At 37.7% G+C, this 13585-nt stretch overlaps 1 protein-coding gene across 1 annotated transcript in view; it reads right to left on the bottom strand.

Moving 5' to 3' along the window:
* The window catches only part of EGFL6 (EGF like domain multiple 6), a 51005-nt gene that overhangs the window by 22098 nt on the left and 15322 nt on the right, over nt 1-13585 (bottom strand). The window contains exons 3-5 of the mRNA XM_063304686.1: nt 10575-10667; nt 3267-3386; nt 1706-1825 (exon numbers count right to left, since the gene is read on the bottom strand). Of these exons, the coding sequence (XP_063160756.1) occupies nt 1706-1825; nt 3267-3386; nt 10575-10667 (333 nt within the window). The remainder of the gene's footprint in view (nt 1-1705; nt 1826-3266; nt 3387-10574; nt 10668-13585) is intronic.

Below are 13585 nucleotides of genomic sequence, written 5' to 3'. Positions count from 1 at the left end.
ATCTTTTTAGCATTTTATTTTTAATTCCATTCACTTTGCTGAAGGCTTCTTATTTAACCCTTCTTCACCAATTTCCAAAACAGTTTTATATCTATCAAAATAGTTCTGCATTTTCTTTGCCTCTTTTAATCTTAACCATCCTTCCTCTCTTTGACTATATTCTTTATCATATATCTTTCATATATCATATGTCATATTTGTCATATACTGTATCATATGACTATATCTTTTTCTCTTTATACACAGTATACAATATCTTTCTCAATTTTAAGCAAACTTTTTGCAGCAATAATTCTATTTTACTCCATCATTTCACCAATATCCTTTTTTCATACACCCCATTAATGTAACTCCACACACTTCTGTGGCACAATTCTTGTTCCTCTCTTCCAAGAATTTCTACAACCACTTTACTTACCTACATTTTCCATTCATTCTGTTGGGAGATCTATTTTCCAATATTTTTTTTATGAAACATTTGTCCTTTATCTTCCTGCACTAATTCTACTTTCATTATCATGTCTTCCCTCTTTTCCTTTTCTTGCATGTCCATTTTTTCCCAATATCCACTACTGTCACTACCAAAAAGTAGCCTATCCCACTCTCATCATTCTGGTATCCTTCATTAATTCTCTCAACCTTTAATCATAAACTATCCAATCAATCATGCTTTAGATTTATATTCATTCCTTTGCCATGTATACTTACGAATAGACATGGTTAAACATGAGTTTGAAACAGATCTTTTTCTAAGATCCAAGCAGAAATTCATCAATTATAATTTTCATTCATTTGGGAGCCAAAAGCCCAATCATATTTTTATGAACTCTCCCTTGTCACTCCCACCCACTCCCACCATTTATGTTACTTAAGTGGATTTTCCCCCGAAGCTCATCTCTGTTTCTTCGATTATCACCATTCACTAGAATGTAATATGCAACTAACACCAACCTATGAATTGCTTTTTATATATTCACCCACAACAACCTAGATGTCACTATGCATACTTTTTTAACATATATTTTAGTTTTTTCATTTATAATTAAATCTACACCTTCACTTCCCCTTTCTGTATTCATCAAATTAAAATCAGGCCATGTGATTCAGTTCTATTACCTCCTTTCCCTTTTTTTAGTTTCACAGACACCAATCATATGTATTTTTCTTTCTTTGGTTTATTTCATTAATTAATTCATGTTCTTTTCCATTTATTCCGTATGCCATGGACATCACCACATGGGCCCTTAGATATTTATCTCTGCTGCCTGTTGTAGCTTTGGTCAATCAAGGTTTTCACACAAAGTTTTTAATAAGATAGAGAAGGTACAGATTAGGTTACAGCCTTTGTTACACCCATGCCACATGTAGCATTCTCTGCTGATAGTAAGGACGGTACTGTTATTCTAGCATATTTTGGCTAGTATGCCACAAATTGAACCAAAGCTTAGTTTTACACCAAGAATTGCCTGTAGGTAGGATCTCTAGATATTACCTTGTTAGTCAACATACTACTGCCTGCAACCCACCAACTAGAAGGAGTATGCAGTATTCTGACATATACTCAGGATGAGCATACTAGAAGTATTCCTGAACATTTATTCTAGAATTAAAGTTGCTGTTTCTTCCGTGTATACATGAAGCACATGCCAGATTCTGAGAAATGTTTGCAATAATAGTATCAAGAGCATAAAAGCAACTAACATACCTATGCAGGTTTTTCCATTTGGTGATAACTGAAGTCCACTTGATGGACACAAGCATCGCACATCGTCTTTCATTTCTTCACAACCATATTGGCAATTCACCATGGCGCATGTCCTAGAATCTTTTAAAACATATTATTTGTAAAACCTACACAACAACTAGAAATACTGAGTTCAGAAAATTATATTTACTAAAAGGAGCACTTTAAAGTCTGTTTAATGTTGGGATGTTGGGATGCACAGAAGATGTTGGGATGCACAGAAGAAACATTAGCACCTTTGCAATTTTGATTGCTATTTTGACTGTTGCTATTCCCATTGCCAAAAAGACACCAACTTTTGTTAAATTAGCTCAGACTATGATAAATGCTTCAGTAAAACTGTACTTCTAATTTTTAGATAGCTAGAAGGCTATCTAAGCACAAAATAAAGTGGTGGTGACCTATAAATCCCTACATGGACTGGTATGTACCTGAAGAACCACTTTTCACCACATGAACTTACCTGAATCTTACATTTGCACTGAATGCTCTTTCCAAGTTTCCTTGTATATGAAGTTAGGCAAGTAAGATCAAAGGATAAAGACTTTTTGGTCGTGCCATCAGATGCATAAAATGCCCCATTTGGAAAACTTGCTGTGGGTTGATTTTGATTTGTTCTTTTAGCGCTACATGAATACCCCTTTGATTTTATTAGATTTTTCTGTTATTTGTGCTTGAAAGCTTTTTAAAATCACACTTTTATCTGCTGCACTGAATTGCATTGATCTGTATGACTCCTGCTTCTATGATTTCTCAAGTTTAACCCTAAATTAAATATGTTGATGTAAATAGTTTAATATGCATGTACAACTTCCATTTTTTACATTGCAGCCATTCAATATGCTTTCTTAGATATCATTAGCAATCATAATATTCCTTAGTTGCCCTGGCAACTTGTCTCTCTGTATCCTTTTTTCCCCTGCATTTATGCCTTTGAAAGCCCATCTGACATTCATCATGCAGCTTTTTATGTCATGTTTCATTTAGTCCATGAGGAAAAAAAAAGTTTCTGCCACTATTTAAGAAAAGGTAAAGTAAAATAACTAATAAAAAACTTGTTGGTACCATAAATCATTAAGTAAACACTTCACTGGCTTATATTTTTAGCATTTTCTACATTTATTCAAAGCCAGTAATTGGTTCAAACTCTGTACTTTACCCTTCCTAATTTTTCTAGGTTCTGCTGGAAAGGTACACTACAAATGTGAAGTGGAAAAAAATGGCAAGATCAATTATTTAAAAATATGTTCATAAACCCACATTTGTTTTTTTAGAAACCCTTTCTCTCAAGCTGACAGAAAATGCTTTTGGAGACAACTAAAATGTCAGGTTTAGCATAGCATGGTTTTTCTATATGCAGTAGAAAATGAGCAGAACTAAAGAAAAAAGTCCATGGCTAGCCTCCTAAAGGGTACAAATGTAATCACTTATACCATTATCAACACCACCATCACACGCCTTTCCACGTAATACCTACAATATAGATTTAAACCCTGAATCTCAAGTTAATATTGTCACTTACTTGCACAGGTGCCATCTGGCATGAGCATGTACCCATTTAAACAATAGCATTTGTAGCTTCCATGTGTGTTCATGCATCTGTGTTCACAAATATGCGGTTTTAATCCACATTCATTGATATCTGCAAAAATTATTGGGATAATTGAGTTTGGAGATCTTTGGAGGAAAAGAAATATACATTGTGTTGTTATTTGTGACTTAAATTCTCATCCAAAAATTTTACTAACTTGTTTAACTGTTATTACAAACAGGCTGGTATAATTGCTTATTAAGGAAATGTATTAAAAAATGAAATCAAGGAATTTATTTTAAATGGTAAGCTTGGTGATCTTGATTTAAAGCACCTGTTTACATTAATAAAATGTCATTGTGGGTAATAGATACGTATTTGACAGATGTGTTTGCAGAGAGATTCAGCCAAGGCTATGAATGTGTTTATGTCTCTCCCTCCATAGTCAGTGGAATGGAAGATCTCAAACTTAATGCTATTTAGAAGATTCATGATCTGATCTTCTAAAAAAATATTTCTTTGGTTAAAACTAGATGTGAAGAACTCAGTATAACGACACTGAAGCATTAGGAATAGTTTAGCTGATTTAAACACATATCCCAAATACACACACATACAAACACCTATGTCTATGTTTATATCTCTATATAATTTTACAGTATTTCTAGACCACCCTGATCTTTATGGATGCTGTGCAATTCACAGCATAGCAAGAATAAAGACAATTTAAACATATAAAAGCAAAACATTGAGAACCAAAAGAAGACTGCACATATACCTATGATGGTGCTTACCATCAGCCTAATATCTTCTCCCCCCATCCCCTGCCTCTCAAAAAAGCTTCAAGGAAGAGGGGGTTGAACTGGAAACAGGAAAGAAGCCTACAATCCCATTTTTCATGTTTTCTGGCAACTGCTTAAAAACAATCAGAAAAGCATTAGGAAATACTGTATGTCATGAGTGCCGTTGAGCTGAAGGCATCAGCACAACGGCACACATGACAATACCTAGGAATCAGAGGAAGGGATTTAAGATAAGCAAAGCACGCACAACAACAGACACAGATCCCGAGGAGAAGGGAATGACCGCGGCCGGATGACCCAGCCATCAAGACACAAAAGAGGAAGAAGGAAAGACAAAGACAGGGCGGATCACGAGGCTCACCTGAAGCTGTCAGCAAAGCGCAACGGAGATCGCCCAGCTGACAGCAATCACCGGCCGGGGAAAGAAACCGATTATGGGCGAAGCCCGGGGCACCAGCCGGCACAGAAGCATGCAGGACAAAGGGGGGATGACGCAACCCAAAGTGGGGGGGGGGGCGCTGACTGGCGCGGACTATTTAAACCCCGCACCGGCGCGCTCCCTTCACTCTCAGCTTTTTTCTCGTTTAGCACTACGCTGTAATAAACCTGAACCTGGTCTTCCCTGAATCAGTGTCTGTGTTTCACTCAGCGGTAGGCAGCGCATGACACTGTAGTGGGTTTGTTGCTGATTTTATTACTTGTGAATTTGCTATCAAATAAACACTTTGCCTGGATTTTGAAAGAAGGGGATGCTACTAGCCAATCTGTTACATTAATTAATTCCCAATGCAGTCATTCCCCAATGTCACAGATCCTGTTAGGGTATCAGCTAGTATAGGATCTGTGACATCAACCTCTGTGTGCATGGTTTGATGGCTTTGCAAGCCAGAACAGCTATTTAAGCATACAGTGACACATCAGAAAGAATATTAGGTAGAACTTATGCCAAGATACCTTAATATATAAGCTGCCTTATTTTTGACACTGAACAGGCACAACAGATGTTTCTAATATAGCGTACCTATTAGAGTCACAGGAGCCAAAGTCATTAGACATTGAAAGCTGAAATTATAAGGTAGCAGAATCCTGAAAATGACAATCTCATGTGTGGAAAAAGGTGAATCATCTAACCTTAGAAGGAAGTGTGTCTGTAGAGAAATGCTCTAGTGCTGCAACCCTGGAAAGTCTGCATATGGCTCAACCAAGAATATTTGAAGGAGAGAGAGTACATACACCAATAAAAGGCTCATGCCAACAGAAAGTGCCCAGGAAGCTTTTATGATTAAAGCCAACAGCTGTTGCTGATGGTAAATGAGACTGCTGGGAGCAGGCATCTTTGAGAGACAGGAGGAATACACTTTGTATGGTCCTTTGAGCCAGATTAAAGATATAATTTAATTTCTTCTTAACCCACACACTTTTCTGTATATTTAATGGAAACTTTCTTCAAAACGAGACATTTATCATTCAGTCATTCTGTTTTCTTCATGGAATTTAATGGAGGATCAGGATAATGGCTTATTCCATTTGAAATTTTCCCTATTTTTTCCCTTTAATACTTCCATTATTTTTCATTATATGGATAGGTGAGATTTGCTAAGCAAGAAGAGTCAGAACAGTTGCACAAAATGCATTTAATTATAGTACTAAGAACTCTTAGGGCACCATCTTCTGGTGAGTAATGGAGAACTAACAGCCCACATTTTCTGTGCTCCACGGATCACGGGGACAGTACAGCCAAAAAGGCTGGATGTCTGGATGTGGGATCCAGACTGCTGAATATCTCTCTGGATCAAAGAGAGATCTTGAGATTGCCTGTATGTAGTCCAGACAGCTACTTTTTGTGAGTAGATGGAAGAAACCAATGTTTTTGCATTTGCTTGTGATCAGCTGGGATTTGCAGGTTCCATCATGCTCTGAGCTGTTAATGCTCATGCTCTGAGCTGTTTATGCAGCCTTTTTATGGACTCAAGGTTCGACCAAACTTCATCTTTTTAATCATTTTGGAGAGTTTTTTTTTAATTGTTTCTTTAAGATTGAAAAACCTTCGGAACCACAAGTTTAGCCACTGGGTGAGACTCTCTTCAATCTGTTTAAAAATAAAGAAAATTACGTGTTTCCAGGTTTGTAAGATCCTTACTTTTTGCAATATACAGCAAAAGGATGAACATAGGCTTGTTTTTGGAAAGTTTTTAAATGCTAAGGGCTTGGATGAAACTGATTTAAAGACTTTGAACTTAATTAGAAAAATCCTCTTAACTGGGAATATTTCTCTTACTTACATTCCAAGCTGATAACAAGACCTTGAAGGTTGATCATTGGAGGGCACCAGATGGCTACTTTAAAAGATACATTTTATAAGTTGGCTCAAGAAATATTTGGGCTATTTAACCCTATAGGTAAAGGTAAAGGTTCCTGTTTAGTTGTGTCCAACACTAGGGGGCGGTGCTCATCTCTGTTTCATGGTCGAAGAGCCAGCATTATCCAAAGACACTTCCGCGGTCATGTGGCCAGCATGACAGTCATGAATGCCGTTACCTTCCTGCCGAAGCGGTACCTAGTTATCTACTCGCATTTGCATACTTTTGAATTGCTAGGTTGGCAAGAGCTGGGGAGAGTGCGGGAGTTCACTCTGTCACATGGCACTTGGGTCTCGAACTGCTGAACTTGCAACCTTCCAGTTGACTAGCCTGGTGTCTTAACTGCTGAGCCACCGCACCCCCTTATTTAACCCTATACTGAAACCAAAAGTTGTTATTGAAGAGAAACAAGTTCCTTTGAAGATAACTGAAAAGGACTTTAAAGTGAACTTAAAAATTATAACCTATACGAAAGAGATGGAAATATTGGATTTACAAATAGAATTGGATGATCATTTAAAAATTAAAAAAAAGACATACAAATAATGTATCAAAAGAGTGTTGTGGATTATCCTCTTAAACTGGAATATAAGAGATCTACTAGAGTTACTACATGGAAGTTACAAATGGACTTTGATCAAGATGACATGAACTTTGAGAGAAAAAACAAGGATGTGAGGTTTCATCCGGCATCTGACTTAGAAAACGAAACTCTTTTGAATCAGAAGGGGAAACTTACCAGGCAGAAACCGGGAAAGCAAAACCCAGAAGTGATTCAGCAGCCATGGGAGAAGTTACAGACGCTGATTGGCCAGCCTTCGGAGGAAGATTTGAATCCTCCAATCAGCGCATGGAAAGGTGTGCAGAAAAGCACATGAAGGAGGAGGCAGCCCGATTGGCTGCAGAAAGGAATAGGCATGCAAAGGATTGGCATAAAAGGCAGACGTGCAAAGAGAAAGCTGCCGGAAACAACCGATCCTTCAAGCTCGCAGCCCCAGCGGAAGAGTCCTTACCTGCAGCGGAAACCTTGTCTGTAGCTGGAGGGGAATCAGTGCCTGCATTCCCTATTGTAGAGGACCTGTATCCTGCACACGCTGCCTCAGAGGATCTCCTCCCTGCCAAATCCAGCAACCTCAGCCTCGTGTCCAGCTTCAGACCTAGCCGCTGCCATTCTGCACATTCCAAGTGCATTCTCAGTCTTGTTCCTAGCTCTCAGTCAAGCCCAGGATCTCCAGTCCAATTTCGTCATGCTCCAAGCTTCCAGCCTTGCCCAGGATCTCCAGTTCAGTTTCGTCATGCTTCCAGCTCCCAGCCTTGCCCAGAGTCTTCAGTCCAGTCCAATCTTGTTTCCAGTGCTCAGCCTTGCCTCAAGTTTCCAGCCCAGTCCAGTCTTACTTCAAGCTCTCAGCCTTGCTCTGAGTCTCCAGTCCAGTCCAGTCCAGTCTTGCTTCCAGCACTGAGCCTTGCCTCAAATTTCCAGTCCAGTTCAGTCTTGCTTCAAGCTCTCAGCCTTGCTCTGAGTCTCCAGTCCAGTCCAGTCCAGTCTTGCTTCCAGCACTCAGCCTTGCCTCAAGTTTCCAGTCCAGTCCAGTCTTGCTTCAAGTTCTCAGCCTTGTTTTGAGCCTTCAGTCCAGTCCAGTCCTGCTTCAAGTTCTCAGCCTTGTTCAGATTCTCCAGTTCAGTCCAGTCTTTGTTCCAGTCCACAGTCTGCCCTTGAATACCAAGTTCAGTCTAGCCCAGCCTCCAGAGTCAAGCCTTGTCCAGTGGTTCCAGTTTTGTCTCACCTAGTAATCTCACGTCTGTCCAGTCCTGTCAAGGTGCCAGTCCACAGACTCTTGCCTCCAGTTCCATCCTTGCCTGCTTCTCCATTATTGCCTGGGTGGTCTTGATTATCAGTCTTCCCTTATTTTTTTTACAGGACTTAACTAATGTAAATAATTGCTTTAATAAAGAGTTTTTATAAGAAACCTGCCTGGCCGCCTCATAGTCTAAACAGGACAAAGGATAGTAGAATAAAGCAGAAGGTAGAACTTTATTTATGGGACTTAAGGGTTGTTGGGAGGAAGAAGGAAAAAAAATATAAAATTGGTTTATTTGATTATGGTTAAATAGTGAGTTGCTATCTCTAGTGAGGCTTAATGGTTATCTTGACTGGATAGTTCTTTTTGGAAATGTATAACTGGGTGTAATGGATTAGTTTGTAATATTTACATTATTATTTTTGATATATAAATAAGGGGTTACTATTTCTGGTACTGTCTAATGGTCTTTAATTTTTTGGAATGTTTAATTGTTAATTGGGATTAGATTTTGATTACTAAAGAGAGGGATTTTGATTAAAGGGAAAAGGGGGATTTTGATTAAAGGGAAAAGGGGACTATATACTTAGGTTGTTAGGAATTTCTGTTAATTTTTACTGGACCTTTGCTGATTAATCAGGAGAGCTGAAGATTTAGAGATGAATTTATAGAAAATGGACTGGACTGAGGTATGGAATGAAGCTGTATTTGGTTATATTTTAAGAGACAGTGACAGTGATAAGTTGTTAATGTTGAATATACTATATTTGCTGGGGATGAAGGGGGAAGTTTCTTCTTATTCTTTCCTTCTTTTTTTCTTTTTGTTGGGAGGGATTTTTTTCTGCATTTATTTAATATTTTTTTCTTTTTAATGTATTTTTGTATTAGGTGCTTGTATTAGTTTTATCTAATATAATTCTTAATAAAATTCTTGAAAAAAAATAAGAACTCTCAGGGCACTACCAGACATGGTTTCAAATCCACTTAGAAAATGTATTGAGTATCTTTCTATTTGCACAAAAGTTGGACAGAGTCAGGCAGCATCAAAACTGAATGAATAACTAAATAAATAAAACCCACCATCGGGGCAGAAGGATACTGGGATCTAATGCAATCAAAGCTACCCAATTATCAGCAGATGACCCAGTTTGTTTGCATATTACAAGAAAACACACAGTATGTAATATTTTGCCTTCTCCATAGGTTTCAGCTACATAATTTGTAATTAAAGGTAGTAAATGTCAAAGTGAAAACCAGGTGAAAATCGTTTGGGAGCAGAAGTGCTAAACCTGGAAATAACAGGCAGAGTTTAAAAAAATCTTCCTTCCCCCATTGTTTTCCTAACAGCCACGAGTACCTCAATGCACTCAGTCTGAATGTTAGTTTACCTAAGAATCATTAAAAATAATACACTATTGTTATCTAATAATGTTATTTTTTATGAATTATATCTAGAATTATTCTTTCAGACTGTCATGGCCAGCTCAGACTCAGAAGATGAAGAGGAATTACAGGAGGGTCATCAGCCTGAAGGGATTCAGTTGGAAGAGTCGCAGGCAAGGAAAGCAGTGTTGCCTAGCAACCAGGAGAAGCAGTTATCACTGGTCTCAGAAGACAAAGAGGCGGAGCTAATACCTCCCCCAATGCAAGGCCTGCCGCAGAGGAGGGCTGAACAAAGGCACTCAACAAGACCGTTGGCCAGAAAGAACCCAGCCCCACCAAAGGAACAAATCCAGGTCACGCTGTTCCTATATAAGGGCAGCTGCACGCCTCACGGATCCGTTGGTGACAACTGTCCATTTACCTCACAACTGTGTTCTTCAACTCCTTAGCCTGCCTTCTCAAGTAGTGACCCTGGATCCTCATACCATGTTTGTTTGACCCTCTAGTACCTAGTTTACGATTTGAACTCTCTCTTGCCTCTAATTTAAGCTGGTTAAGTTTTTGTGGGCTGGATATTTTGGGCATGAGGGACTATGATTGTTCGTTCAAACCTTTTTGCTGTTAGAGTTCTGTTTGAAAACCTTTTTAGTAAAGATATAAGATTTACCTGTCCCAGCCCACAGTGATTTCTGTGGGCTGGGACAGGGCACAGATGGACTTATGGTACACAATTTAATCAGTTATTTTGATGAAATACTAGGTAAGCTATGCAATATTTCTAAGTAAAGTAATATAGAATTCAGTGGAAAAGAAATTCATAATAAAAGGAAAAATTCTCTTCCTCCACCATTTTGCAATTTTTACTATCAATTCTCACCCTAAAGAGATGGCATAGGAATAGAAAAGCTACATTTGTTGAAAAGGTATTGTTTACAAGAAAAAGTATCAGTTTACCTTGGTTGCACGTTTTCCCTGTGTATCCAGGAAAACATTTACACTTGTCTGGCAACACACATTCACCATACTTGCATCCATGTACACAGGTAGCTGTGAAAGGAATGGGAGAAAGGAAAAAGAAATGAAACAAAAATAGAAACTGAATAAAACTGAAATAATTTCCAGGGATTAGGATATAGCAGCACTAAAATAAATTAGGAAAGCTTGCATATCCTGGCTTCTGGAATTCTTTCCAATGCCTTAATAATTTTGTCACTCTGAGTCATGTGACCAGAAGGAAGAGTTGCTTAGAATGGAGCAGTCAGCAACATTCCCAGCTGTTGCCCCACTTCCTGTCCCATTGAAACATACTGGGAATTATTTTTACAAAGTTTTTTTCTCTGCAGCTTCCATCTGGATCCAACCCATTTCCAAACACAATCTTACTTTCGCAAGATTATTTCCCAGCACCAAATTTGGCCCCATTTTGTTTTTGGAGAGTCATCCTGCTGACAAAGGACAGGCAGGCAAAGTTTCAAGTCTCTACATAATTTATTTCAAACATTCTGTAGGATTTGAAAGAATAAAAAGGATGATTGTAGAAAAGTACAATTTGAGTTTGAAATGTCCACTTTTATTGAACTAAAAAAAATCTCCACAATGACTAAAGGTCAGCATGAGAGGCCTCCGACAGGAGGAGATGGGCGGGGATAAATTAGATAAATAAATAAAATAAAAATAAATGAGTGGTAGAAATATGTTGACATAGATTTTTGCATATACCAGTTTTGAGAAAATATCAATAGTAAATAGAAAACAGAACAAAGCATTAGCTTGGGTTTTTAAATAGTAAAACAGAAGGATGTGTCTCGATAAATTCATCTGAAAACAATGTTTTGGTTTTCCTATTTATACTAGGAATGTCTCTATCTATATGGACTTTCTTACACTTACATTCTTTCCCTGTATCCTTTAGGCTCGATAAAACAAAGCTGTAGAAAGAAATAGCCTAAAACACTTAATTGTCTATTTTCTTCTAAAATAGCTGTAGAGAAGCTAATAAATCTAAGCATCAACCTCAGGGTATTTTTCTTCCTAAACTAGATTGGTGACTATGATTGTATCTCATCACAAAAATGTGTGCCTTCACAGTTCTACAAAGTGAGTTCTTTGGGAAAAGTATTTAAACTCATAGCATTCCAATGTTTTCTTACCGTCCAAAATAAGTTTATTGTTTTGCAGTCTGGATAAGCTAATGGGTGATAGCCTCACAGTACAGTAGAAATGCAAATGAAGATCCTTTTAGTGCAAAACAGATGTAGATTGCAGAGAAGGTGAAAGACCATAAGGACTAGAAAGTAATGGTACAGAATGGCAAGAAGAGTTCTGCCTTCATCTGTTCTACCAACCTGCTGATGTCTGGTGATACATATTCCAGGGAAGGATTCCCTAGACATCTAGTCCCTACAGGAAATTCTAAAATATCTCTGAATTGGGCTGCACTCAGATTTGACTAAGAGAACTTTAGGATTTAAGTAACTGTGAAGTAAATGATTACAACCCTTGTCAAAACTAGGCACAGAAGAAGAAAAAGGCTGGAATAGAATGAAAACTAAGACAAAGCATTTGCGGGGGGAGGGGATTTAATTATTATTGTAATTCACAAAAGGGGGTTATAATACGTTTGGCAAAACCAAGCCAGATAATATTAATAATCCTCAATTCATGAACTCCAACAGTTATGTTATATACTACTTTTCTTTGTAACAGATCAGAAAGTTAGCTTTTTCTTCATCTGCTTTCCATGCCTACTTTTTTTCCTATTTACTATGCTATTTAAGAAGACCTCTCTGAAAAATATTTATTTCAACACAATGTCTTTGATTTGATTTCCTTTCCATTGCCAGATGTGCTTCAGGTTACTTTAGATCTAAATTCTTTCTGGAAGGACTTAAGGCTCAAACAATTCCTCTGAAAATTATAATAAGAAACAAGAATAATAATAAAAAAAAGCTCACATTTGGCTCTGAACATTTTCCATATCAAAACCTATTACCACCCAAGCATCATTGTCGCTTGTTGCCAAGTTTTTTGAACAACTGACATGGTTTCATGGCTATTATTCACTGCTGTTAACATTCTGCAAGTCCCTCAAGACCTGGCTATGTGATTGGGCCTGGGAGTCCCAGGGAACTGAAAAGATTTTGCGATGGCTCCTTTACTATGGTTAACATCATCCTCTCCTGTTCTGTGAGTTTTTAATAGTTTTTATAGTTTTAATGATTGTTTTATATGTATTTATTGGTTCTGTTAATTGAGTGTTGTATGCTGCCCAGAGAGTCACTTTCCTGTGAGATGGGCGGCTATACAAATATGATCAATCAATCAATCAACCAGTAAATAGATCTTCTGTCTACCAGGTAATGACATGAAGGGAATTAATAAAAGGGATGATTTGTAACATATTTCTAATATGTTAAAATCATGCCAATAAAAATTTCAATCAAACTTTCAGTTGCAGTTTAGTTAAGTTATTGGCAATCAATATGTAAACACGATTCACACATTGTATAATGTGGTTTGTTTTGTTTGATTTAGTGTGTTGTGTGAAACCAACCATTGTAGTTTACAACTTAGCATTCTGGCTTATTCTGCAAACCACAGCTAAGCAAATTATGGCTTAGGATGCATGAACCCAGCATACAAATAACTAGGTTTACAAATGTCAATTAGTCATAATAGTCCTGGGCTGGTATGAACCCAGTTCTGTTCTACTTGCTTTAGCAGAAATAGTGAGTATAAACTTTGCTTTTTGTTTTGTTGAATGAGAAAGTTTTGACTATTACACATGCTTATTGGTCTATTTCTCCCATGTGTGCCATGTCAGCATTGTGACTTCTTCTGGAAGCTGGACAGTTGCAGAAATGAAACAAAGATGGTCACATTGACATAGCTCACATATACGCACCAGTCAGTTCTGACAGATGTCTCCAAGTGAATTTATGGCTGCAACCAAGCTCTTCTCACAC

Source organism: Candoia aspera, chromosome 5 (genome assembly GCF_035149785.1).
Source record: "Candoia aspera isolate rCanAsp1 chromosome 5, rCanAsp1.hap2, whole genome shotgun sequence".
Taxonomy (NCBI): Eukaryota; Metazoa; Chordata; class Lepidosauria; order Squamata; family Boidae; genus Candoia; species Candoia aspera.
Note: the sequence above shows the minus strand (reverse complement) of the source record. Positions and strands in the feature narration are given on the sequence as shown.